The sequence below is a fragment of the Quercus lobata genome, chromosome 2 (genome assembly GCF_001633185.2).
Source record: "Quercus lobata isolate SW786 chromosome 2, ValleyOak3.0 Primary Assembly, whole genome shotgun sequence".
Lineage (NCBI taxonomy): Eukaryota > Viridiplantae > Streptophyta > Magnoliopsida > Fagales > Fagaceae > Quercus > Quercus lobata.
This window is the reverse complement of record NC_044905.1, coordinates 1,369,193-1,396,393: the sequence shown is the minus strand read 5'-3', so window position 1 is coordinate 1,396,393 and position 27,201 is coordinate 1,369,193. Positions and strand designations below refer to the sequence as shown.

At 36.3% G+C, this 27,201-nt stretch overlaps 3 protein-coding genes across 8 annotated transcripts; 1 reads left to right on the top strand and 2 right to left on the bottom strand.

Annotated features, from left to right (window-relative positions):
- The first annotated feature begins 252 nt into the window (after window positions 1-252).
- LOC115971311 (protein NDL2-like) lies at window positions 253-5,037 on the top strand. Of its 4 annotated transcripts, none has more exons than XM_031091169.1 (11): window positions 253-503; window positions 1,753-1,852; window positions 2,477-2,556; window positions 2,683-2,771; window positions 3,087-3,147; window positions 3,249-3,335; window positions 3,413-3,490; window positions 3,572-3,628; window positions 3,767-3,822; window positions 4,198-4,333; window positions 4,430-5,037. In XM_031091169.1, the coding sequence occupies exons 1-11, from the start codon at window positions 444-446 to the stop codon at window positions 4,649-4,651; spliced, it is 1,026 nt and encodes a 341-aa protein (XP_030947029.1). In that variant the 5' UTR covers window positions 253-443; the 3' UTR covers window positions 4,652-5,037. The 4 variants fall into 4 exon arrangements, with proteins under 4 accessions (XP_030947029.1, XP_030947038.1, XP_030947021.1 ...); XM_031091178.1 differs by having other exon boundaries at window positions 2,459-2,556; window positions 2,672-2,771; XM_031091161.1 differs by having other exon boundaries at window positions 254-503; window positions 2,459-2,556.
- A 117-nt stretch (window positions 5,038-5,154) lies between these two features.
- On the bottom strand, window positions 5,155-8,009 carry LOC115971333 (thiamine phosphate phosphatase-like protein). The gene is made up of 4 exons (XM_031091199.1): window positions 7,787-8,009; window positions 7,325-7,446; window positions 6,673-6,874; window positions 5,155-6,339 (listed from the first exon to the last, which is right to left on the bottom strand). The coding sequence occupies exons 1-4, from the start codon at window positions 7,952-7,954 to the stop codon at window positions 5,995-5,997; spliced, it is 837 nt and encodes a 278-aa protein (XP_030947059.1). The 5' UTR covers window positions 7,955-8,009; the 3' UTR covers window positions 5,155-5,994.
- An 8,036-nt stretch (window positions 8,010-16,045) lies between these two features.
- On the bottom strand, window positions 16,046-21,761 carry LOC115971200 (homeobox protein ATH1). Of its 3 annotated transcripts, none has more exons than XM_031090973.1 (6): window positions 21,400-21,761; window positions 20,594-20,667; window positions 17,929-19,334; window positions 17,296-17,651; window positions 17,083-17,143; window positions 16,046-16,444 (listed from the first exon to the last, which is right to left on the bottom strand). In XM_031090973.1, the coding sequence occupies exons 3-6, from the start codon at window positions 19,114-19,116 to the stop codon at window positions 16,280-16,282; spliced, it is 1,770 nt and encodes a 589-aa protein (XP_030946833.1). In that variant the 5' UTR covers window positions 19,117-19,334; window positions 20,594-20,667; window positions 21,400-21,761; the 3' UTR covers window positions 16,046-16,279. The 3 variants fall into 3 exon arrangements, with proteins under 3 accessions (XP_030946833.1, XP_030946841.1, XP_030946825.1); XM_031090981.1 differs by having other exon boundaries at window positions 21,336-21,411; XM_031090965.1 differs by lacking the exon at window positions 21,400-21,761 and adding an exon at window positions 21,000-21,393.
- Window positions 21,762-27,201: the final 5,440 nt, after the last annotated feature.

The window sequence follows — 27,201 nt, the reverse complement described above, 5'->3', positions numbered from 1 at the left end:
ACCTAGTGATTTGGATATTTAGTTCAATAAAATTTACTTACTTTTTTCTCTCAAAAAAAAAAAAAAAAACCTAAATTTCAAGGGTGAAAAGGAAAAATAAAAATAAAAATTGTAATGTAGCCCCAAAACCTAAACCATAGTCGTCGGTCACAAGGGTAACAAGGTAATTTGGAAAAAGGGAAAACTGTCGGCCTCTGTTAACCCTGGTTAAATATTGACCAGAGTCTCCGGTTTTAGGATTCGTGTGGACCTCTCGTGAGCTCTCTCTCTTGAATCAAGCGTCGGTGACTCGTCCAAGACACGGCCGAGTTAACAACGAGTTTTTAGTTTTCAAATAGCGAAAGAGAGAGAGTGTGTGTGTGTGTGTTATATAAGCCATGGAAGCCAAAGCCAATGCCTCTCCAAACTGAGAGAGAGAAAGGGAGAGAGAGAGAGAGAGATATATGGGGGATTCAAGCGATTCAGTGTCGGTTGATATGGAGGGGATCGCATTTGGCGGAAAGGTAAACTAATGCACACACACACACACACGCATTCCATTCATCTCAATGTGCGTTCTTATACGCTTTGTTTGGTTGCTGAGAAAATTTAGGAAACGAAAAAAAGAATATTTAGTTTATGGAACAGGAAAAAAAACTAAAATTTTAATTGAAGAGTTTTAGTATCATGCCTCAACTGAATTTTTTTTTTCTTCTAAGAATTGAATCAAAGAGTTTTATTATTTATTTATTTATTTACAATTTATGTGATTGTTATATTGTCTTGGTCTCTATCCTTTGTTGATTTTGTTTTGTGTTTTGAATGTAAATTCTGGTGGAATATCTTTGCTGTTGAATGCAAATGTTGCATGAATTAAGCTTTTTGTGAAATGGCAAGAAACCAGTACCTTCAGGCTTTGATTCTGAGTTTGAGCATCCAACATAGTAAACTTCTAATGATTATTAAGAGTTTGAATTTTTTTCAATGCAGGCAGTGTGGGGATTCTTTTTCTGTTTTTGACAATGTATTGTGGGGGTGTTTCTTTTGGAATTTGATAATTGTTCTGGGTTTTGGGGATTTTGGCTTAAAGTCTTAATAAGGAATTTGTTGTTTTGTGAGCTATATTTATTTAGTCACTTTTGCTGTGTTTGAAATGTCTAAAAAAATTCTCAAATTAGTGATTGATCAATATAAGCTCAATCTATTTTTCAATTAGTTGATAAATGTGGTTGATTGATTTTTGAACTTGGACAACTTGATTATGTGAAAGAATGCTAATTTGACAATATGTGCAAAGTAGTTAGGCTTGTTCTTTTAAGGTGCAACTGCACTTGTGAATTTTGGTTACATTATACACTTTACCAACTGCACATGTGCCAATGAGTTCTAGCTCAAATAGGGCTTCTGCCTTCTATAATAATAGTATAGAGATTTAAGGGTGAGGTTTTTGGGTTCAAGAATCACTAAGTGGGTGTGTAACTTATTAATGGAAAAAGAGAGGTACAACTGCACATGAAAATATGGTTGCATTTATATATTTAATGTGAGTGTGCCTTGAATGTTCTACTTTTTGAAGTAAAGAACCCCCAAAAGGCAGTGGACTTGTGATGGAAGGTTTTACCTCTTAATGGTTATTATGAGGTTATGATAGGTTTTGCTTGATTACCAGATTGGACAGGAAAAGAAAAATGGTTACTCCATGTTTAATTTGCTCTGCTTAATTTTATGAATATGACTAAAATTTGTATGTGCACTTTCAAAAATGTCTTGCAGGAGCATCTTATAAAAACTTGTCACGGTCCTGTGTCTGTTGCTGTGTTTGGGGATCAGGACAAGCCAGCTCTTGTCACTTATCCTGACTTATCTCTAAATCGTAAGTAAACTAAACTTAATATTTTACATGAATTTTTTTCTGTCTTTCTGTTGCTCATACATATGGATTGTCATGATCCAGCATGTCCATTGCTGCATTACTTACTCACCAAACCAGTTAAGTAGTGGTAGAATTGGTTGATAAACTTATTAATTCAGTGTCAGTGTACACAGTTAATTTTTGGTGTAGTTAATTGCTATGAAATCAGTACGGAGAACTAGATCAGATTGTCCAAAATTTTGGGAAATTATGAGTATGAAGCAAGATTTTATGAGAATTTACATTGTCAGGAATTTTTGTACATAATTGGTATAACCAAATTACATTAGCTAGGGGACTTGAATAATGATTTGTTTCTAAAAAAAGTCATAATTTTTTCCTAAAATTGAAAATTTCTATCAACCCTTGTCAAAATAATTGCATTCTTGATGGGCATAGTTTGAATTTGAATCTAAATTCAACATGTTGTTGGGTATGAGAAATGAAAATATGCAGTATATGCCCATTTTTTCATTGTGAAATTAAGAAGTCAAATGGTAATATAAGGAAGTTTCATCAAGCTATCAACTCTAACTTAGATTTTTCTCTATGCACGTGATTGATCAGATGTTTCCTGCTTTCAAGGATTATTCTTTTGTCCAGAAGCATGTTCGTTGTTACTACACAATTTTTGCATATATCATATCAGTCCTCCAGGACACGAGGTTTGTAACTCGCGAGCTTGTCTGTTTATCTTGGTTCTGTTGGATTTTCTTGTCTGCATTTCTGTACTATCTCTTTCATTGAATGCTTTTAATTCACATAATTTATTTCTTCAAGAGCTGTTGCAGTTGGGAGCTGCTGATATTGGTCCTGACAACCCTGTGCTTTCTGCTGATGATTTAGCAGATCAGATTGTCGAGGTTCTCAACTATTTTGGGTAATTTTTTTCTCCACTTAATATTAATGTGCTCTATCTTCTAAATGTCAGCTAATCAGAAATTTTTGTAAGAGTTGTCTCTCATTTGCTTCAAATGGTTTGTATGGCTGTATTATAATTTCTGTTGGCTTTCAATGCTTCTTCTAGTTGTCTGAAAAAGGTGTAAAAAGATATTCCGACTATTCATATCAAACAGCCCATGAGTCTGTTATTTTGTTCATGCATCATCATCATTTACTTATGTTTGGATATAATGAAGAAAGGCAACTGATGTCTCTCTCTTTCTCTCTCTCTCTCTCTCGTGCGCGTGCTTAGACTTGGCGCTGTGATGTGTTTGGGGGTTACAGCTGGAGCTTACATCCTTACCCTATTTGCAGTAAGTTCTCATCCTTGGCATGGTATACATTTTTTGCTTGTAAGTGACTTTTAGGTTGTCTCTTGGGGATTAGCTGATCTTACTGTTACTCTTGACAACAGATGAAATATAGACCGCGTGTTCTTGGTCTGATACTTGTTTCTCCTATATGCAAAGCACCCTCTTGGACGGAATGGTTGTATAATAAGGTTCTTTTTCTGAACCTTTTCACTATTTATTGGGGGTTAGGGAATCTTATTCTTATAAGATTTAATATCATTGGCAGGTAATGTCAAATTTACTCTACTTCTATGGCATGTGTGGAGTGGTGAAGGAGTTATTGCTTAAGAGGTACTTCAGCAAGGTATACCTGTGCTTCAATTCCTCTCAAGCAATCTTTGTGTTTCTAGTTGTTGAGTGATTGGATTTTAAATATTGGTCGCAGGATGTTCGTGGCAATGCTCAAGTACTAGAGTCTGATATAGTTCAGGCTTGTAGAAGAGTTAGTCCTCTAGCTTTTCCTACCTTTCATTATTATTTTTTTTTCAATAAGCTTTTCATTAATTAAAAAAAAGATTGATTGTGGTGGTCAGAGGCTGAGCACTTATCTGATTTCCTTGTCATTTTTTTCTTTCAACAGTCTTTGGAGGAGAGGCAGAGTTCAAATGTTTGGCGGTTTCTTGAAGCAATTAATGGGTAAACCCTGTTCCTAGGATGGTCTTTCTTTATTTTCCATAAATAGAGAGCATGAATGTCTATTTTGAAATCATTAAATATCAGTGTAGACTTTCTGTATAATATAAACCCCGAATATATCTTAAGTTTGCTATAAATCATATTAGTCAGTGAGCTCTGATCAATGTGAGGATTGCAACCATTGATATGGTAACCTTTTTTACAGTGACTGGCAAACAATGTACCATTGAATATGCCTTCATTAATTGTTGTAATGCTTTAAGAAGACTGGTTGAGTGGTTTCTTGATTTAAATCTCACTTTAAAACAATGTGATTCACAGACATGCTTATGCCTTAGATTTGGAATAACTGTATTATTGTTTTATGAATATCAGGAGACCTGACATTACTGAGGGATTGAGAAAACTACAATGTCGTTCTCTAATTTTTGTTGGGGATAACTCACCATTTCATTCTGAGGCTCTCCACATGATTTCCAATCTAGATAGTCGATACAGTGCACTAGTTGAGGTATGTAACGCGGGTCTATTCCTTTCAATTATATACATTAAGCTGTTATGAATATGGAAGTGAGTTTTATTGATTGGAGTGTATGGGGACATACAGGTTCAGGCATGTGGGTCAATGGTGACAGAGGAGCAGCCCCATGCTATGTTAATACCATTGGAGTACTTCCTCATGGGATATGGCTTGTACCGGCCATCTCAATTAAGTGTCAGCCCAAGGAGCCCCTTGAGTCCATCTTGCATTGCCCCGGAACTTCTCTCCCCTGAAAGTATGGGCCTAAAGTTGAAACCAATTAAAACACGAATTTCATTGGAAGTCTAAAAGGAGAATATGTACGCTTACCAGTTAGTAGCGTGTAACTTACCTATTACTAAAAGAAAAGAAAGGAAAAAGATGGAATGTGGGGAAATTTGCCTTCTGTAATCTATCATATAGATTTTGTATTTTCTCTTGATTGGTTGGGGATGATAAAGTGAGAGGATTGATAGGGTGTTGTAGATAAAAGGGGGAAAAGGAAAGATGTAAGGAAAAAAAATTTAGAAAAGGAAGTATATATTGTCATTCTTTAATTTGTAACCATCTATGTATGTTAGTTGAGGTAGGCTGAGCTGTCTGTAAATCCTCAAATAATTATTCATCAGTGACGAACAAATTGTAATAATAAGAACAATAATTGATGGTGACTTTGCTTTTTTCAAGTTTTAAAATATATCTTCTTCTTGGCACATTATTTAATTGTATACCTTAGATGCTTATGCAAGAGATTTGTTAGGTAAGCTGGATTGTCATGCTTTTTTTAAGTTTGGGAATTTTTGGTTGGTTCATACGTGGAGGGGAAGTGGGCTTATGTATATCTCCATTTTTACTATGCTCTGTTTAATAAGTATTATATTAGGCACTTTTGTTGATGTATAAACAGTGACTAGGACCCTTTTTGGGTTTGAAAGCAACATATTTGTAGAGAGAAATGCTAGGGACACTAATTTTGGCACAATTTTGTGTCACAACTTGCCACATGGCGAGTTGTAATTGGTAAGGGTGTGTTCCCATATAACCCATTAACACATCTTTACCAATCACAACTCACTATGTGACAAGTTATGACATAAAATTGGTGTCCCTAGCATTTCTCATTTGGAGAATAATTAGTGTGTTTTCAGCTTGTACTGACCATTCATTTGGGCCCCAATAAGCCACGCGAGGGCCATTATTGGCTTCCAGGTGCGTCATACTCCACTTTTTGGCGGTCTTAATTTTGTATTTTATTGAATGTTGGAAATTGAACACTAAAAATTTTGTGCGAGGCTTTGATATAGAATGTTGGGATTTTACTTTATCTAAAATATTGAAACAGAGAATTCTTGTGCGTGATTTTGATATAAAAATGATATGTGCATGTTGGGTTGGTTGAGATTGAACCCCAACACTTATCATGAAAATGATAATCATTACAGCTGTAGTTGTCTCATTCTTCAAGGAAAATGATTTCCATGCAGAGAAAAGCTAATTTAGTTTCTCGTCAAGAAGACGCAGAGTTATTGTAATTTGCAATTGGTAAAAGCTAATAAGAGGTTCAAACATTAGAAACATAAGTGGCACTCTTATAACCACAAAATAGAGACCCATACAACTATTGGGGAACTGGGAGAGCATTGCTAAAGGTATCATGCATGGGTAATGATTGAACTCGTGAGGAACTTGCAATCAACTTCAACCAATTGATCAGTTCTCACACTGCTTTTCTCTTCTTCAAGGAAGATTGAGTTCAATAACTTGAGCAGTGTGGTTTCAAGGTCCTCCCCATTGCTCCATTCATGAATGTTTGCTTTTATGAGTCTTTGGTTGGTGCATATTATTTCCCAGATTGGGAAATCTTTCCTCGGCATCAGGAAATCTCCTCCTTCAAGCTTCAAACTGGCGCAGAAATCTGCGGATCCATCACCAAGATAGATGAACCGCTTATTTCCCTCTGCTGATACAGAAGCTCTGATCTTTTCCATTATTAGACCCTGTTGGAAGACATACTAACATCAACTGAAAATTTCTGTTACTACCAATTTTACTGCAAATGACTCTTAAAACTGATTGATTGTGATTCAATGACATATAGATATATTTGGATTAATGACACATCAGTTTGCAAGAATTATCTCCTTTCATTAATTCTTTGACGAGGGAACTCAATTCGCCATATTGAAAATTATGCTTAGTTTGATTTCCTTCCAAGTCTTGGATATAACAAGTAGAAGATGCAATGAAGCATAAGTTTCAACCAAAAAGGAATACTGTAATCCTTAGTCTTTTGGTACTAGGAAAATTTGTTGGGTGACAAATTTATTTACCTTGCACATGTTGGGAGGGCAAATATTGCAACCATGAGGAGGCGTATTGAGATCATGGAATTGTAAGATTCTAAGCCTACCTTCCCTATCAATAAAGCTTGGGTTCGTGTTGATTTCTGAGAAACAATTTATCAGCCCATGATGTTTCAAGATTGTTTCAATGAAAAATGCATTTGCATCACTGACTATCCTCAAATCACACCTGCAATTTAATGCATCATTACAACATGGTCCTTAACAAACTCATAACTCATAACTAAAACAACACATAACATGTTATATTTCATATGTATGTATCTATGTTATACTCAACATATGACCTTAGTTGAGTTTAAACAGCAAAAGAGAATTTATGTAGCGTTCGTTCTAAATTATTAGTCTTCTATTCTATTTTTGGATGTTCTAAAATGTAGTTATCATTAAGAAGAATAGTTTTGAAAACTGGTAACTTTTTATTTTGAAAAACAACGTATTTATAAATAATGTTCCTTAAAAAAGTTGAATTTACTAAATAAGACTATTAATATAGAACAAAAGATAAAGAAATATGGGAAAGAGAGTATATTAAGAAGCAAGCCTTGACTAGTTCAACCAAGGCCCAATTAAATCAAATTGCATTGTGTGTATTGAATTTTTAAGTTTAGGAAAGTACCCAGAAGCATGTGCTGATTTAATTGAAGATATAATCCTGGGATTCAATGGAACCTTTTTCAAGCACTCTGCAATGTCCTCAGTCGTCTTTCCTTGAGAGTGAAGCTCCATCAACATCCTATCCTGAAAATATAATAGCATACAAAGCATGACATGTGAGAACCTCGTAATTACAATAAATCCAATCCTAGAACCAAAATAATAAGTCAGCATCACATACCTATTGTATTTATAAATAATAATAATAATTATTATAATAATCAACCAATGGAAAATTAACTCATAAAAGTCTTTTTTAGGAAGAGGAAAAAAAACAGAATTTAAATTATTCTCTAATACTTTCATAATCAGACTTGTGGTTTGGTTTTGCTTAAGAAAAAATGATAAAACATCAACCCTATTACCAACTATTTACATACATAACATACTAATACTTATTTCTCAGAGGGGAAAAAAAAAGAACCATGAGAGAGTTCCAAGGCAGGGTAGGGAGGAGCTGAGTGAACAATTGGGTGACACCCAACTCATCCACGATCCAATTATCACTATCACAGTCTATGATAGTCTTGTCAAAGTCGAAAACAATCACCACCCTTGCCATTGCTACCACCACTGACCGCTTATCATTCATTGAGAGAAAAAAGATACAGAGAGTTTTTGTTACAACTTAGCAAAGCACTTGCAACATAGAGGTGGGTGGTATATGAATATATACAAGTAGTGGGCAAATATATACTCCTAAAATGTCCTCCATGAATGGAACTCCTAATGGAAGACATTAGTGTATTTGCTGTTCGAGTCGCACGTGTACTCTTGTTTGTATCACCTTTTCCATCCTTTCATTTGGCCTGGTGTAATAAGTACTGTGTAGATTTTAAAACAAACAACAAAAATGTCTTCCTCTTAAAAATTCATTCGGCCTTTGTAATAAGTTCACTGTAGACTTTAAAACAAATAACAACAAAAAGCCTTTCCCATCATAGTTGGAAAAAAGCATTCGGCCTGTGTAATAAGTACAGTGTAGATTTTAAAACAAAAAACAAAAAAACAAAAAAGCCTTCCTCTTATCATAATTGAGAAAAATAACCCATAATGAAAACTTTTTATCTCATGAGATAGTCTCATAAATGCCACGAGGGAGAAGCTACTCATATCACAAACAGGCAGGAATCTAAATATTATCTACCCCCATGTGTCTGTAGCCCACTATAGGCTCAAGAAACAAAGAGAAGATGTGTATGAATGAGATATCCAGCAACAAAAAGAAGGAAAAGGACCAGATCAGGGCGAAAGGCATAGTCGATGGACAATAAGTGAATATTCTTATATTGCCCCTTGTTGATACTGCCCCTTCTTGGTCTTAAGAGACATAGCATGCTAGGTTAGTCGAAAGATGATTATTGGTTCAAGCTCTACTGGGCCATGGTAATATAAAAGATGCAAGTGTTATACCTATCTTTGTGTTAGGAGCTTTACAAGTTGCTAATGATGGCATGGGGAATTGGAGTGCTTGGACAACATCAGGCCAGTCACATGGCTCAATGTTTTCTCAAGACACTAATAGCTCCTCATGCCTATCTAGTGAAGCTCCTAATTGCTCTTTGAGGGGGACAAGTCCAGTCTCCTTGCTGGATTCAGATTGATAAGCATGATGAGGGGTAGCATTTGGAGGCATCTTGCTCCACATGATGCCCCAAGGCCATGGCAGAGGAGGGCCATGGTGGGCAGAGATGGTTTTGGTGCTGATGGGCAGCAGCAGGTGGTGCTGACCCTATGTGATAGTTCATGGCATGGTTGCTTGGTTAGTGGTTGCTTTGTATGTGGGCTTGGTGGCTTAGGTGCAAGGCAGTGCTGGGCTGCTGTGATGATGATATGTTGTGCAAGGCATTGGGTTGGTTGGTGCTGGCATAATGCATGGACTTGTATGAGTGGGATGATGGCAGTTACTTGGTGTGCTGCATATGGACATGTTGTGTGGGCTATGATGCTGATGAGAAGGGCTTGGGCAGAGGGCCAAGGCTTCTAAAACGTGATGGAACTATTATGTGTGGGCTGCTAGAGCATGGGCAGAAGCCCTATAGTGATGTGCTGAGTAATGGGCTGGCATGTGCAGAGTGTGCAGCAGTAGTTATCGGTAGTTACCAAGTAGTTCCTGGCTTTGTGGATGTTCAGACCTGCTGTGTAGGGGCTGGAAACATGGAAAGTAGGCCAAGACAGCATCAGTTGAAGGTGTCCTAAGTCAGACCACATGTGGCAGCAAGTCCTGGACAGGGGGCAGTTACTTGGCAGTAACTATTGTGACAGTTAATTTTGTATATATATCCTAGGCTGTTGGGGCTATCAATAGCAAAGTGTGTAATTTTGCTTAGAGAATTTCGTGTGTATTCTCTAGGCTTCCTTTGTACTTAATATTGAGTAATAAAGGTTGGGGTTGGTGACCTGTAAATAATGTGTGTGTGTGAATTCCCTTGATAATTCTGTTCTAAGTGTTCCTGCAGTGTGTGTGTGTGTAGAGTGTTGGCTAAGATTAAGTCAGGGGCTTAGTGCCATCACCGGCAGAAAATTTAAGAGAAAAATTGACCCTGTGACAATTGGTATCAGAGCACGGTTGCAATGTTCTTCAGGCACCAAGGCGAGGGTGATGTCTTGGAGAACATTCTCGAAGTTCCTAGAGAAGGGGAACAACTTTCTGTGTGTGATAGACTGGATGCTGTCTCTACAGAAACTATTGTTGTGAGGAATGATCTTGCAAAACAGAGGGAATTGGTTTTAAATCGTGTTGAAGAGTTGGCTGCTGCATTGGACACCTAGAACTAAGCAACAAGGGAGACCCAACGCCAACTTGAAACAGAAATTGCTCTGTTGAAGAGAGCAATGAGTGGCCTACCTAGGGAGGGGGAAGTGGCCACCAAAGTGAAGGTGCCTGAACCGAAGCCCTTTAATGGTGCCAGGAATGCCAAGGATATAGAGAATTTCCTGTGGAATATGGAGCAGTATTTTAAGGCTGCCAAGGTGCCTAGTTAAGAGATGGTGACAATTACTAGCATGTATCTTTCAGGGGATGCCAAGTTATGGTGGAGAACCCCTGTGAAAGATGATGCAGATGCTGGTAGAGGGAAAATTGACTCGTGGGAAGCCTTAAAGAAGGAATTGAAGGACCAGTTCTTGCCTACTAACACTGCCTGGGTTGCAAGAGACGCCTTGAAGAAATTGAAGTAGACTGGAACAGTGAAAGAATATGTCAAGACGTTCAGTTCTTTGATGCTGGATATCAAGAACATGTCGGAGGAGGACAAACTGTTCAATTTCATGTCTGGCTTGCAGCCTTGGGCACAAATGGAGTTCAAAAGGCAAGTAATGCGTGATCTGTCTACTGCTATGTCTACTGCAGATGCCTTAGTGGACTACAAGTTCAGTAAGCCCAGTGGGGATGAGGAGAAACGTAAGTCCAAGGACAAAGGCAAAGATGGATATCAAGACGTTCAGTTCTTTGATGCTGGATATCAAGAACATGTCGGAGGAGGACAAATTGTTCAATTTCATGTCTGGCTTGCAGCCTTGGGCACAAATGGAGTTAAAAAGGCAAGCAGTGCGTGATCTGCCTACTGCTATGTCTGCTGCAGATGCCTTAGTAGACTACAAGTTCAGTAAGCCCAGTGGGGATGAGGAGAAACGTAAGTCTAAGGACAAAGGCAAAGACAAACAGAAGAAGGATGGCAAGAAGAAGAATAAGCAAAAGAAAATGTGGGATAACAAGAGCAAGGGAGAGAGTTCTACCTTTCAACCAAGCAAAGAACAACCCAAGCTTAATGCTGGTTGCTTCATTTGCAATGGCCCTCATCGTGCAAAAGACTGTTTAAAGCGTGAGAAGCTTAATGCCATGGTTGCTGAAGATAGTAGTGGGCAGCCCGATAAAGAAGTTCCCAGCAGAGTGAACCCTTTGCAATTGCTAAATGCACTACGTGCAGGAGGTACTTCTAGGGGTTTATCTAATGTTCAAGTGGAGATGAACGAGAATGGGGCTGAGGGTATGCTTGATTCTGGTGCTACCCACAATTTTGTTGCTGATCAGATGGTCCAACGACATGGTCTGAAAGTGAGCAAGTGTCCAAGTAAGATCAAGGCAGTAAACTCAGAGGCAAAACCTGTGTTGGGAATTGCTTATGGAGTGAAGTTTAAGGTTGGTGAGTGGATAGGAAATGTGAATTTCCTAGTCATGGAGTTAGATGATTTTGATGTAATTTTGGGTGATGAATTTTTAGTGGCTGCCTTACTGCCTTTCATTGGAGTATTGTTAATCATTGATAAGAAGCAGCCATGCCATGTTCCTATTAGGTGTGGGGCAGGAAATAGTAAAACTAGCAAGGGGAAAGGACCAATAGTTTCAGCCATGCAGTTTGAGCATCGACTGAAGAAGGGTGAGATGACTTACTTAGCTGCATTGGTCGAGATGAAGCAGGACAAGTATGTTGAAGTTCCAGATGCTGTGGCTGTACTGCTGGGGGAGTTTGCTGATGTGATGCCTCCAGAATTGCCTAAGACCCTTCCACCAAGGCGTGCTGTTGATCATCGAATTGAGTAGGTTCCTGGATCAAAGCCTCATTCGAAAGCCCCATACAGAATGTCCCCAATGGAGTTGGCTAAGATGAGGAAGCAGTTGATAGAACTGCTTGATGTAGGCTACATTCAGCCGTCCAAGGCTCCTTATGGTGCTCCTGTTTTGTTCCAAAAGAAGCACGATGGCTCATTGCGGATGTGTGTGGATTATAGAGCCTTGAACAAAGTGACTATGAAGAACAAGTATCCAATCCCTTTGATTCAAGACCTCTTTAACAGATTGAGCAAAGCCGTTAACTTCACAAAACTAGACTTGAGATCAGGATATTGGCAAGTAAGGATTGCTGAAGGGGATGAGCCTAAGACTACTAGTGTGACCTAGTATAGTTCTTATGAGTTTTTAGTTATGCCTTTTGGTTTAATGAATGCCCCTGCTACATTCTATAATTTAATGAATGATGTCTTTTATGAGTATGTGGATTGCTTTGTTATGGTTTACTTGGATGATATAGTAATATATAGTGAATCCTTGGAGGATCACATGGAACACCTTAGGAAGGTGTTGTCCAAACTAAGGGAACATCAATTGTGTGTTAAGAAAGAGAAGTGTGAGTTTGCCCGGCAAGAGATTTTGTTTCTAGGGCATTGAATCAACAAGGGTATGGTGATGATAGATGAGGGGAAGGTGCAGGCTATCCTTAATTGGCCTTCACCAAGTAAAGTGACGGAATTGAAGTCTTTCCTTGGATTGGCTAACTACTACAGGAAGTTTATCCAAGGATATTCCAAGAAGGTTGCTTCTCTCACAAACTTGCTGAAGAAGGACAAGAAATGGGTGTGGACAGATGCATGTCAAGAAGCTTTTGACAAGTTGAAGGTTGCTGTATCGAGTGAGCCTGTGTTGTGTCTGCCAGATTTTGGGTTACCCTTTGAGGTCCATACTAATGCTTCTAACAAAGCAATTAGTGGAGTTTTAGTGCAAGAAAAACATCTTGTTGCCTATGAGAGCAAGAAGTTAAATGAAGCAGAGTAGAAATGTTTAGCCATGAAAAGAGATGATTGCAGTGGTACATTGTTTGTTGGCATGGCGGGTGTATCTGCTAGGGCCAAAGTTCGTGGTGAAAATAGACAATGTGGCTAATATCTTCTTTAACACACAAAAGAAGCTGTCACCCAAGCAAGCTAGGTGGCAGGAGTTACTACAAGAATATGATTTTGTGTGGAAGCACAAACCAGACAAGCACAATGAAGTAACATATGCACTTAGTCGCAAACAAGTGCAAGAGTATGTGGTTGCCTTGACTAGAGTGGAGTCAGATTTTGTGGATAAGATTAGGGAGAGTACTAAGCTTGATGCTACCTATCAGAAGTTGGTGCAGGACGTAACTGCAGGCCTTGTGAGGCGTTATTGGCTGGAGGATGGGTTGCTGTATGCCAAGGGTGGCAAGCTCTTTGTACCAAGTGGAAAGATCCATAGGGAATTACTAAAAGAAGCTCATGATCCACAGTGGGTAGGACATCCAAGTAAAGATAGGATGTATGCCTTACTGTCCCGTTCTTACTATTGGCCTAAAATGGAGTTGGATATTGAGTTGTATGTGAAGACTTGTCTAGTTTGCCAACAAGATAAGGGCTTAACTCAGAAGGAAGCAGGTTTGCTACAGCCTCTTCCCATACCAGAAAGTCCATGGATTTCGATTTCAATGGATTTTATTATTGGTTTGCCAAAAGCTAAGGGGATGGGTTCAATATTCGTGGTGGTTGATCGATTCTCAAAGTATGTTGTTTTTATGGTTGCACCGAGTACATGTACAGTAGAGGTAGCTGCTAATTTGTTCTACAAAAATGTGGTGAAATACTTTGGGTTGCCAGAAGATATTGTAAGTGATCGAGACTATATTTACTAGTCGATTTTGGACTGTTCTGTTTGGTTTGATGGGTTCAGAATTGAAGTTTTCTACTGCTAATTACCCACAAACAGATGGATAAACATAAAGAATTAATGCTGTGTTGGAGGATTATTTGAGGTATTATGTGACTGCCAGCCAAAAGAATTGGCTAGACTTATTGGATTCTGCGCAGTTTGCCTACAATCTGCATAAGTCTTCATCAACTAGGATGAGTCCCTTCGAGTTGGCAATAGGGCAGCAGCCTCTCACACCTCATGGAGAATGAAGAAGTATGCTGATAAAGGAAGAAGGCATCTTGAGTTCCAGGTTAGGGACAAGGTGCTGGTGAAGGAAGTTCAGAAGTGAGGCAATTCACAGAGGTTTAATTCCTAAGTATGATGGTCCATTCAAGATAGTAAAAAGAGTTGGTATTGTGGCTTACAAATTGAAGCTGCCAGAAAGGTTGCAGATTCACCCAACAATTCATGTTAGCTTCTTGAAGTCCTATCGTGGGGATGCAGAAGAACTTGCAAGGAATGGAGCAAGGCGTGCCCCACCTACTGTTATGGTTCAATTTGATAGAGAAGTTGACAGAATCCTTGATAAGAAGGTGACTGGTTATCGAAAGGGAGGAAATATGATAACTAACTACTTAGTGAAGTGGAAGGGGGCAATTGAATCAGAGGTAAGCTGGGAGAAAGCATTTACATTGTGGCAGTTTAAGAGTGAGATGAAGGCATTTGAGGATACCCTCTTGACAAGGACGTCGGTTTCTTCTGGTGGGGGTGGTTTGTTAGGAGCTTTACAAGTTGCTGATGATGACATGAGGAATTGGAGTGCTTGGACAACATCAGGCCAATCACATGATTCAATGTTTTCTCAAGACACTAATGGCTCCTCATGCCTATCAAGTGAAGCTACTAATTGTTCTTTGAGGGGGGCAAGCCCAGTCTCCCTGTTGGATTCAGATTGATGAGCATGATGAGGGGCAGCATGTGGAGGCACCTTGCTCCACATAATGCCCCAAGGCCATAGCAGAGGAGGGCCATGGTGGGCAGAGATGGTTTTGGTGCTAATGGGCAACAGCAGGTGATGCTGACCCTATGTGATAGTGCATGGCATGGTGGCTTGGTTAGTATTTGCTTTGTATGTGGTCTTGGTGGCTTGGGTGCAAGGTAGTGCTAGGTTGCTGTGATGATGATATGTTGTGCAAGGCATTGGGCTGGTTGGTATTGGCATAATGCATGGACTTGTATGAGTGGGCTGATGGCAGTTAGTTGGTGTGCTACATATGGACATGTTGTGTGGGCTGTGATGCTGATGAGAAGGGTTTGGGCAGAAGGCCAAGGCTTCTAAAACGTGATGGAACTATTATGTGTGTGCTGCTGGAGCATGGGCAGAAGCCCCATGGTGATGTGCTGAGTAATGGGCATGCATGTGCAGAGTGTGCAGCAGCAGTTTTCGACAGTTACCAAGCAGTTCCTGACTTTGTGGATGTTCAGACATGCTGTGTAGAGGCTAGAAACGTGGAAAGCAGGCTAAGACAACATCAGTTGAAGGTGTCCTAAGTCAGACCACATGTGGCAGCAAGTCCAGAATTCTATATATATATCTTACGCTGTTAGGGCTGTCAACAGCAGAGTGTATACTTTTGTTTAGAAAATTTCGTGTGTATTCTCTAAGCTTCCTTTGTACTTGATATTGAGTAATAAAGGTTAGAATTGATGCCCTATAAATACTCTGTGTGTGAATTCCTTTGATAATTCTGTTCTAAGTGTTCTTGCAGTATGTATGTAGAGTGTTGGCTAAAACTAAGTCAGGGGCTTAGTGCCATCACAGGCAAAAAACTTAAAAGAAAAATTGACCCCGTGACACCTTGTTATGCTTAATGCCATCACTGTAGGAAAAGTTTTTTTTTTAATGAATGGATAATCTTATTCAAAGAAAAAGAACTACAAACCAGCAAGGCACCCAGCCTCCTCCCTAATAACCTTAACAAAACAAAACAAAACAAGAAGGGCTGTTACAAAAGTCAAAAGAACCAAACACACTATACATCAAACACACTACCTCGTCTGGTCATATTTAGAGAAGCCTTTTTATTTATTTTTTTTAAGGAAATATCACTTGATGCGTGTCTTTTGTGAAATTTGGTTAGGAAGATTTGTACCTAGCACTAGCAATTATGCAAACTGCTGGGCTGAGAAGCAAGTATGCATTCCATTGGTAAAAACAATACAACTTTTCAATTGAGTGGAAGAAAATGGGCATTCTGCTCAAAACATACAAAATATTTCCACGTAATGTTACTTAGAATTGTGAATGGCTTAACAAGACATTTGTGGGGGAAGCATAAATTTAAGAAAACCGCAAATCTTAAACCCCCCCAACTTTATAATGCACTATGTACAGTTGTTACTTGTAACCATGTTGTGGATGTGGTTTGTTTCCCTATTGAATGACAGAAATTCACTGCCCCATTTTCTCTATACCTCTCTTCCTTCAGCTTTTCAAGTCACATTTAATCTTGGATTATTGATGCTTATGTGGCTTCTCTGATCACTTTGGCTGGCTTCATCATCTCGATGCGCTTTTCTTCTATTCATCTCTGCATACATTTCCTCAATCATTGGTTTCCACAGACGAACCCGAGCATTAATAAACCAATTGGATACCTGGTCATATATCCAAATATAGATTAACCAAACAACAAAAAGTTTATAAAAGAAACTGTGGGTTAGAAAACATTGAATAGCTCACTACAGAATCCATAATAACAAAATAGTCGCACAACAAATGGATTTCTACTCACTGTATTATAATTTTGAGGAATCTGGCAATCTGCTCTAAAAAATCGTCCTTAAGCTTTGACCTTTGTTTCAAAATCATTATTATACTTTAAAATGTTTCAAAAAGATCCTTACATCTTATTAACGGAAATGTTGACATAGCAAATAAAGTTTCATGAAATCAACGTCATATGGATGATATGGAACCTCTGGCAGGACATAAATTCCATTTGCCATATCAATATTTTCTATCTATCAGAAGACGATAAGAATCTTTGTGAAACAATTTTGAAAGCATAAAGGATTAAAGTGAAAAATTCAAAAAGATAAGGATGATTTGAAAACAGAGGTTAATGGTTGAGGACCTAAAATGCCAAAAAAAAACAAAAAAAAAAACAAAAACATTCAGTTTGTAATTGAGTAATTTGTGTAGTGTGCTTTCTCAAAAATGCAATTTTCATTAATAGCACTGCAGAGCTTGCTATATGCTTCAGTTAGTCCACTATAATGGAAGCAGGAAGTACCTGGCTTCTAGTCAATCCACTCTTCACTGCAAGTAAATGCTTCTCTGCATCTTTAGGATACCTGGCATTCATCATAATGTGTAAGAGGTTTTTGCATCTCTATTTACAAAAGTGATTCACTAAATATGTCTCTATATAATTGAGCTGAATAACAATGCTATCTATGATCTCAATGCATAAATTTATAAGATATTCAACAGTCAGGGAGCTTACGGATGAAGAAAGTTCTGAAACATCCAAGCCCGTAAAACTGAGACAGATCTTTCTGGCAGGCCTCGTTGGGGTCTCCATAATTGATGATCTTTGCTTTTTAGCTGCTGGAGAGCCCATTGCTTTTGGATGAAAGAAGTTTCAAAAGATCTTTCCTTTTCTTTTGTGCATGGGCTGCTAAAGTGTGCTCCCATTGCAAGGATATGGTTGCTAATCCTCTCTCTCAAGTTTTTATACAAGAAAGAGATTGTTTGAATGGCAAAACGAGCATGTATCTGAGGGTCCAACTCGGTAGCAGCATGGAATGCAGATATCACAGTATGGACCTCATCCATGCATTGGTTGTATCGCTCATCAACCTGTGTCCAAAAAAGTATGATATTCATGCCTATTAGTGCTAATAGATATCAAAAGAAAAATGTCACCCAATTGCAACAATTAGGAACCAAAGCTTAAATATCAAATTGAAGTAATAAAATTTTGAAAAATACATTTTTTTTCAATCCACTTCAATAATTTCAGCATTTCTCTACAATAAAATGTGGTTACTAACAAATCTTGTCCTACAACAATTAACACCAACACCCAATCAGGTAACTGAAGAACTAATTTGGAACATAAACTAAGCTGACATACCACTTGTAGCAGACTCAGCAATTGGGTCTTTTTGGCTTCATTTGCACGCCTTCGCAATGTGGACTCCATTTCAGGTTCAAATCCTCCATCCACATCAGGAACCATTGATGACATCCATCTTTCAGCAGAGCAATTTGAAGAGAATGGCATATTTGAAGAAGCACCATTCCGGCCATTTGAATAACTCATATGGTCTAGATTTTCTAGTGAATAGTTTGCAATTTGAACTAGTATTTCCTGAATTACACGAAGATATCTTGATCCTAATATTACTTGTGAGAATTGAGTTGGTTTGTAAGAACCAAAACTTACAGAAAGCTCCTTACTGTTGCAGGAAGTCTGTTCAGAGCTTAATCTTTTTTCATTCAAGCAATGGCGAGTCACACCAGAAAAACCCATTTCTGAACACCGATCTGGGATATTTATCCCACTTAGAACAGAACGCTCAGAAGTAGCAAGAGTTAGAGAGAGCTCGTTATTAAAATTAGTGGAACTGTAAGGACGATTTGCAGTCAGATTTCCACTACTTGATGACAGACATCCATTTGCACCTGGATTTCCAGTGGATGAATATGGCTGAAGCTCTGCCCTTACTGGGAATTTCCCACCAAGTTCTAGTGGAGCAGAATACTTGGTATTTGTATTACCAAGTACTTCATCATATCCACAGTTCACAGAAGTTGTGAAAGAAGAATTTAAACCATTTGAGCAGCCATTTGAAGCATAAGTTCCTAGAAATTCCAATGGACAGATTGCAGGTGTTGATATTGCTAAACTGTTAAGATTATCCTGAAGACCAGTTCTTGCAGACAGAAAGGTAGCTAGTGAAGCAGCAGAAATAGAATTTCCTCCAGCTAATTGCTCTTGAAATTCAGTGTTACTAGTGAGCCGTGAACTGGAAAGTGAGGAATCTCTCACTACATTTCGTCCTAGCAATGAAACCAATTCATTCGAATCAACAATCCCCACACCATTTGTGGTGCGAAGAGTAGGATGGAGACCATTGATAGTTTCTCCTTGCAATTCTGAAAGCACTGGAAATCCAGACATAATATGGTTTTCACGGTTAAGGTCAAAGGAGTCAGACTGCACAAGTGAATTAGGTGTTGTATGTTGTTGAAACCCACCAATGTAAACAGCACTTTGACCGCTCATATCTATTGGAACTCTAAACAAATCATTATCCATCGTATAGTGGAACACCAAAAATCACATGACATACATAAATAGCTACTAAGGGCTGCTTTAATTGGGTTCTTGTGCTTCAATTTTATGTTAGGCCAGCTTTATTTCAAGACAGCACTCACAATCTCCAGGGTAACCCTCTCAAAAAGTCAGGGAAGATCAAGGCATACCACTGCTCACCCTCCTCCAGATTTCATGGTTTGCCATCAAGTAATACTAACCTGGAAAAGTCCAAAAATGAAATGGTAAATATAAAGTCCTTGATAACCCATGTAACACAACTATTTCGAGAAAGTAATGCTGATGTGGTTGCTATTAAGATAGAGGAAATGACTAAAAGACACCATCTCAAAACCAATGGGTCTTCTTAGCAACCAACAAGGTACTAAATAATACAAACATTCTAACAGACAACATGTAAGGTATCGACATTATTCTACTACTGCTACTACTACTACTACACACACACACACACAGAGGTGTAGATTATTTTATGATGAGATCTATCAAGACCATACATAAACAAAGGAACTACAAATGAAATATAGAACCATATCCATAAACAGCTGCATATAACTTTAAAGTTTAAATGCAAACAAGTGACAATGCTTACATACCATAGCATCACTGGAGTAATGGAAGATACATAAACAAGATGTAAACTAATTATTAGTCCACGTTATGTGTCAGAAAAGGGATAAATGGAATTAAAATTTAATGATAATTGATATACTAAATCCTTGAATTTTCTGATTGGTGATTGGGTAGCTTTGGCAAGTGTTTGCATTGTAATAATTTGTAAGGCTACTTGTCATGCCTCTAGGTTTCTGTATCTGCAGCCAGAACTGCTGCTTGTGTCCTTGGTTTTTTGAAAATAATTGTAATCTTAATTTGTTTTGGAAACTAAATTTACATATTCATAAAAACAAGGACATGATTATAAACAGAAGGTTGTTTCTACACCCTTTCCCTTAAAAGCTAATGCCCTGATAAGGAAAGGGGGGATAATCAAATGTTTATTTTGAGCTCTTCGTGAATTAAGATTAATCTTTGAAAGGCGTTCTCGTCAATCCAATTTTCTTAGAATGGCTCTTTGAACTATCAAAATCCTGGGACACACTGTAAAGTAAAAAGGTAGGTACAATGTATTACGTATGCTAGAAGCAATACTAATTTAGATTTTTTTTTTTTTTTTTGGGGAGGAACTTTGTAATTTAGATTTAAGACTACACTATGGTTGCACAACAAAATAGTACCAGGAGAAGCAATCGAATAAATGAATTCTAAAGTCTGCATTATTAACATTATACCAAAACTGCAGAAGTTGGAAATAGAAAAACTTACAGCTTCAAATTCAACATTATTGCAGTTATATAATGACAGTGAATACATAATCTAAAAAAAAGAGACAGTGAATACATAACATAAATGATTGAAGAATACAAAATTAAGCAAAATGAAGCATGTGAGAATAACCGACCTTCCATTCATATGCGGAGGAAGTATCACACACTAAGAAAACAACCACAAAAAATACAGCTTTCCCCACCAAACCTTCATAGAAAGCAAAACAATGGAGTCAGTAATATTCATGCAGGTTTATAGGGTTTCTCCAAATTAGACCTCAGAATTCTTCCAAAGCTCAAAGATAAAGTTTTTCATCCATAACTAGTTGCCACTATATGTAGGTTTGCTTGCAGAAACCAAAACAAGCCACTACATTGCGAAGTTCACAAAGGCATCATTGCTTTCTCTTTCTTCACAAAAGAGTAATCAAAAGCCAGAAAGCAGTAGTAAAAGACTCGTTTCTTCTTTTCACAAAAAGAACAAAGAGAAATTTATAATATAATAAAAATAAACTAACAAGGACCCAGCAATATTCCCACCTTCTCAAACCTCAAGAAATAAAAGGAGCCAATAGGAAAAAGTGAGCTAATTTGTTTGCATGAACAGAAAAGTGGGGATTTCCTTCAAGAACCCAAACCCCAAGGTACCAAAAGGCTCTGAGACTCAGACCCCATCAAGTCAAGAACTTTCTCTCTTTCTTTCACACCCACTACATTTAAAGCTTAAAACGCAAACTGGGTCTAGAAAATAAAGCAAATCAGTCTCAGAGAACCCATTAAGAGGAAGAAACTAAAAGAGTGTGCCACAAACACAAAGCCAAAATAAAGGTACTTTTGCGAAGAGCTATGCTGGGATGAATAAAAATGGACCCTTACAATTCAGATAGAGAGAGAAAGAAGAGCCACACAAAAGTGAAAGAAGCGAGAGTAAACACATTACTCTTTGGTGTAGTGTCACTCATTTGTGTTACAGGCTTTAGAGGGCCCATCCCTTCCTTCTCTCTCTTTTCTCCTTTGTCCTCACCACCACCTCTCATTATCTGCTGCTCTGCAATCATCATAATCAAAATATCTGGATTCTCTCTGTTCAAACTCCTGTTCATGCCAGGTCTTCTCAGCACCATTTTTCAGATAAAAAGTCCTTTCCTTTTTACCAATTTTAAGACAGAAAATAACTCAAATAAGCAAATGTGATAGAGAAAGGAGTAAAAGCAAGTCTCAAACTTTCTATCTAGCAATTAAAGTGTTTGAGGCAATGAAAATGTTAAAAAGTGAGAACAAAAAAAATATAAAAGATAAAAATAAAAATAAAAAACACTGTTTTTAGCAGTGTACTTTTGTGAGAGAAGAGAGACAGAGATAGGAAATGATGATGCAAGCAAACTCAGAGAGTTATGTGAAAATCTAGTAGGAAGATCTTTGACGAATTTATTGGAGCAATTACAACTTACAAGGCCCCATCATTTACTTTTTTCAAAACTGGCTTGCTGTCTTTGTATTTTATGTCTGGGCCAGCCCCTATGAGCTCATATACTGAGACAGTTTGTAAAAAAATTTATCTAGTAGAGGTAGACCCTCATGATAATCTCTATAAGTTTTAGACCAGTAATGATGAAACAGTGGCACCGGATGATGATGTTTCATTTGTATATTGTATTATTGTTCTTTTTTCTTTTCTTTTTTTTAGAATTTGTATTATTGTTCTTGGATCATGATTATATTCTTGATGTTTGTAAGATGGTCTTAGATCTATAGCGATTGTTATGGGGATCTTCGATGTGATTATTCAATCTTCCTTCCTTCATGACTTTGTGCAATGTGCCAGTAATTGATTTAGCTGAATTAAATATAAAGTTAAGATAACTCTGTTTCACACTGTGACATGCCATTGTATATGAGTCCGCCCACCCCACCCCCCCGGGAGACAATAGGCAATATCTAGTGTTTGGAATATATGTATAGAGCATCAAACGAACATTGATCCATCCCTATACACCCCCAGGGGAAAGAATTAGGGGCCTGTTTATAATTTTTTTTGGAAACTGGTGTACCTTTTTATTGTATTTTATTTTTTTAATTTAATTGGAAACGGGTGCACCTAAAAAGAAAAAGAAATATAAAAGGGAGGGTTATGTTAAAGTGTTCTTAGAATATTGGTTAACAATTTAGTTAAATAAAATTTTTATAAGAAAATGAAAAAAACAATTTTGACAGTTTTTTTCATTTTTCATAAAAATGATATCAAAATTTTTCTAAAATGGAATGTTAACTAATATCTTAAAAGCACTCGTTAACGTTTCCCTAAAAGGTATTTACTTTAATGGAGTACAATTTTGCTCCCAATTCGTTGGATGGTAGGTGCAATGTTCCTTCACAAATAAAGTTTCTAGTTTAATTCTAACTAGCAGCAAATCCGCGCATTACGCGTGATAATTATTTTTATGATGGTTTTATTAAAAAAAATATTTACAATTTAAACTAATTTAGTAATGAGTAATGTATTTCATAATTATATTTTTATTTATTATAGGAACAATCATAAATGTAATATAAGAACAATCATAAATCACAAATATAAATTTTTTCATACCAAAATAAAAATAATACAATTTTTTTCAAACATTCCAAAAGCAAGTTAATGAAAATATCCGTTTTTTAATAAAAGCTATTTATAACATTTTATGAATCATTAAAAAAAATATAAAATTTGGAAATTATTCTTTTAATTTTAAACAAACTTTCTTAAATATTATTTTTTCTGCCTACAATCCTAAACATCGAAAAACGTAACTAAAAAAATTAATAAAACTTAACAATGATTAATTGGACCAATTAGGAAAACAATTTGTTGTTGATGATCTATTAAGGTTATTTTCTTTGTAGAAATTGTAATTTCGTCCACTCAATACATATAATCAAATAAATAATTATTAGCAAAATCTAAGAATTAAATTTCTACATATGCATTGTTATAAAAATTAAAATAAAATTGCAAAAGCTAAAATTTGTCACCCATCCAATTATTTTCCTTTGGCCAACCTTTATTTTTCTCTAAATAAATGGAATTATAGAGTATTTCTAATACAACTATTAAGAGTACTTTGTCCACCACAAAAGATTAAAAACAAAAAAAAAAAATTTGTAAAGTTTCATAGTTTAACATCTAAATTGAGCACTATAAAAAATCATGTTATGTAATATAATAAATATCAAATTATCCAAATCATGTTATGTAATAGAATAATATTATATTTTTATATACTATATAGTCTATATTTAATTCTTTATAACGCAATATGATAACATTTAACAATAAAAGAGAACCAAAAAAAAAAAAAAAACAACAACAACAATTTAAATAACAAAACTAAATCGCATTAACCCAAAATAGAGTTTCAAATAATATAAGAAAAAAAAAATCAACCTAAGGCAGATATGCAAATAAAAAATCCACCAAAGATTTGAAAGAGAGAGAGCTTTTTTTTTTTTTTTGTGAGAGAAAACTATACATAAAATGGAAAAGATAATGACAAATTTATAGTAAGAGAGTGTGAATAAGAAGAGAAAAAATAAAGGAAAATGAAGGGAAAGATGAAGAATGATATTAATGTAAATGGTAGTGGGAAGATGAAAATATAAAGAAGGGAGAAATGTTGGAGAAGTAGTGGGGAGATGAAAAGGTAAAGGAGGGAGAAAGGTTGGAAAAGTGTAAATATTAAAAAAAAAAATGTTAAAAACAATTATGTAGGGCAAAAAATTTGGGGTCCAAGCCCAAGATGTATGGAGTCTTGGTCCAATGAGTCCAATGCAATTAATTTGTAGATAATGAGTCAAATAATTAGGTCCTAATAAATTGAATAACGGCTAGTATTGAATTAAAAGACAATCAAGCACAAATAAGAGATATTAACGTCAATGGACTTTCAGTCCAAGAATACCACAATTATTGTATATTAATCACAGTTGGGTACTAAGATAGTTTGGATTGCTACAGTATTTTCTCTTTGTTTTTCCGATCCCCTTCTTATGGAGGTTATTCCATATTATATAACTCATTTTTTATCATCTTGACCCTATACTTGTTGATCATCTAAATCCCTACTTGAGTGCTCATCCCATCAGTCATCCCTTTCAGCTTTTTATGAGTTGTGGTAGTCAAGGCAGCACTATTCAAAAGTCCTCTCCTCATTAATGTGGCCAGAAAAGTAGTTGCAGTGCATTTAATGCGGTGATAGCAACTTTTTCTTAGATATTTTGAGTTTCTTTTCCTTTCACACGTTCATGGGACACATTTCAATTGCTAGAGTACATACTCGGACTACATTCGTCATGTTCGAAGAGGAATTCCTCCTCGGATCTCCTTCCCTTCATCTCCCTCTTGTAAGACTTTTACTGGGAATCATTTAATAGTTATTTGCTCCTCCTCGGACTTGTTAGTGTCTTCGGACAAAGCTCAAGGCCCAATAAATTATTTTGGACCCTAGTCCCTACAAATTAAAAAAAAAGAAAAAAAAAAGATAATAACGTGGATACTAATGTGACTCAATTGGGGCGTAATAATAATAAATGATATGCTTCAGTTTTTAGATATATATATATATATATATATAGATATAGCTTAGTTGTGCCAACTAAAACAATATAGAATAGTGCCTAGAACCAGTTTGAAACATTCAATCGTCAATGGACAAACTTAGCTATGCAAGAATAAGACAAGGTTGGGTTTGAAAAAAGTGTGCTTAAATAGTTCCCACTAAAACAATTGGGTTATAGTTAATGTAAATGATAATCCATATATATATATTTTTTGAGAAAGAAATGATAATCCATATTTGATGAATACAAATCCTCTATACCACTTTTTGTGTATTACTCTATGTTTCACCAAACACTACTTACCATGTATATAATTGCTTTTCATTTTAAACTTCAGTTATTTTATAAGGAAAGTAAAATCAAAACATGGCAAGTAGTGGTTGGTGGAACATAAAATGGTACACAAAAAGTGTTGTAGAAGATTTGGACTCATATTTGATGAAGAACTTAGAGCATCTCCAACAGCTATAGCAAATTTTTGTACCGTTTGGAGAATGAACAGTGACATTTAGCTTTTACATACCCACTTTTTCAAATACACTTCCAACAGATTCTCTATCTCATTTAAATATTATTTCTTCATTCATTCTTTATTCATTCTCTATCATCATTTATTTTTCCTATATTTATTCCCAACAATTATATTTTTTAATGAAAAGTGTTATATTTACAACATTTTTTGCAATACTTTCACAACAAAATTTATGTGAAAAGTTGTTACTAATTCTAATTTGAACTCACCACTGAAATTATCTTTTTTCTCGCCAATATTAACTAATAACAATTTGTTACTTAAAATTTATTATGAAAATATTGTAAAAATATTGTGGTAAAATTTCTTAATTAGGATTTTTTATTTTTTATATTATTTTTTATTCTTTCATTTCATTCTCCTCCACACACGCGTCCTCTATCCCCCTTCTTTTATTTCTTTTTCTCCTTTTCTCCTTCAAATCCTTCCAGCAACATCTCATTTGCTCCTCTGTTCCTCAAAAAAAAAAAAAAAATTGTTCTCATCGGAGAAAAGATAGAGACAGAGATAGAGAGAAAGGAGAAAGACTGGGAGAGATCAGCTTGGCCTCCACCGCATGCATCTCCACTGCCGCTCCAGCATCTCCACCGTCAAGCTGGGTCAGATCGGGGTTTTTTTTTTTTTTCATACTTGCTTGTTCTGATTCAAATTTATTTTAAGAATTGGATTTTGTTTTGTGGTTTGTGTTTGGATTAGTTCTTTTGCTCATGAACAGGTCTCTCTCTTTTCTCTTTTTTCTTTTATTTTTTCTGATTTCATTTGGTTTATGAGAAAAAAAAAAGCAACGGCAACGGAGAGAATGAGAGGGAAAAAAAAAAAGAAAAAAAAAAGGAAGCAACGGAGAGAATGAGAGGAAAAAAAAAAGAAATCCGGATGAGAGAGAAAGAATTGATAAAATAAGGAGTTAGTATAATATTTTAATGCAAGAAATTCAATTGCTAATGTACAATAGCTCATCAGATTTGATGAGCTACTGTTCATTAGCAAAAAAAATTTCCGGATATAGCTAAGCTGTTGGAGCATGAACAGTGCACAAATTCTCCAAATTTTAGCTAATATACCCGGATACAGAAGCTCTTGGAGATGCTCTTATGCTTGTAAGGTCTAAATGAATGATAAATGAAGAGTTTCGTAGACGAATTAAATCTTAACTTAACCTCAATCCCATTACGATATAATGATATAAAGCAACATTATGACATCATCTATAGTTCAATACTAAGTTTTACCAAAACCAAAACCTCTTGTATGAATTGTGTTCAAGCACAGTAATTGCATGATTGATTTGAATCTATGATACTTGCAAAATAAGGAAGATTTCATCAAAGTAGTGTAATGCTAACTTAAGCTTCTCCGATACTTAAGTTAGTTTTTATTTATTATTTTTTTTTATAAAACAATAATTTGTAGTATTCAATATTCATGGTGTTTTTCGCACACCTATTTCTAGTTTGGATTTTCTTAATATATGCACGTTCTTATAATGTTTTCCCTTTATTTAGATATTTTATTTACTGCGATCATAATTAGCCCATAATAGAAGTTTTAGGCATGTAATCGTTACTCCTCATAATAGGGAGTGATGTTCATTTTTTTTTTTTTTTTTTCCTAATG

Excerpts from the sequence above, each read along its gene's own strand:
- LOC115971333 (XM_031091199.1), bottom strand. The coding sequence starts at position 7,954 with ATGAATGATAAGCGGTCAGTGGTGGTAGCAATGGCAAGGGTGGTGATT. Across the intron at positions 7,447-7,786 it reads TGCCTTGGAACTCTCTCATG|GATAGGATGTTGATGGAGCT; the intron begins GTTCTTTTTTTT and ends TTATATTTTCAG. Across the intron at positions 6,340-6,672 it reads GCCCTCCCAACATGTGCAAG|GGTCTAATAATGGAAAAGAT; the intron begins GTAAATAAATTT and ends GTCTTCCAACAG.
- LOC115971311 (XM_031091161.1), top strand. The coding sequence starts at position 444 with ATGGGGGATTCAAGCGATTCAGTGTCGGTTGATATGGAGGGGATCGCA. Across the intron at positions 2,557-2,682 it reads TCAGTCCTCCAGGACACGAG|TTGGGAGCTGCTGATATTGG; the intron begins GTTTGTAACTCG and ends GAGCTGTTGCAG. Across the intron at positions 2,772-3,086 it reads GAGGTTCTCAACTATTTTGG|ACTTGGCGCTGTGATGTGTT; the intron begins GTAATTTTTTTC and ends GCGCGTGCTTAG.
- LOC115971200 (XM_031090973.1), bottom strand. The coding sequence starts at position 19,116 with ATGGATAATGATTTGTTTAGAGTTCCAATAGATATGAGCGGTCAAAGT. Across the intron at positions 17,652-17,928 it reads TGCTGAGTCTGCTACAAGTG|GTTGATGAGCGATACAACCA; the intron begins GTATGTCAGCTT and ends TTTTGGACACAG. Across the intron at positions 17,144-17,295 it reads TTTCAGAACTTTCTTCATCC|GTATCCTAAAGATGCAGAGA; the intron begins GTAAGCTCCCTG and ends GATGAATGCCAG.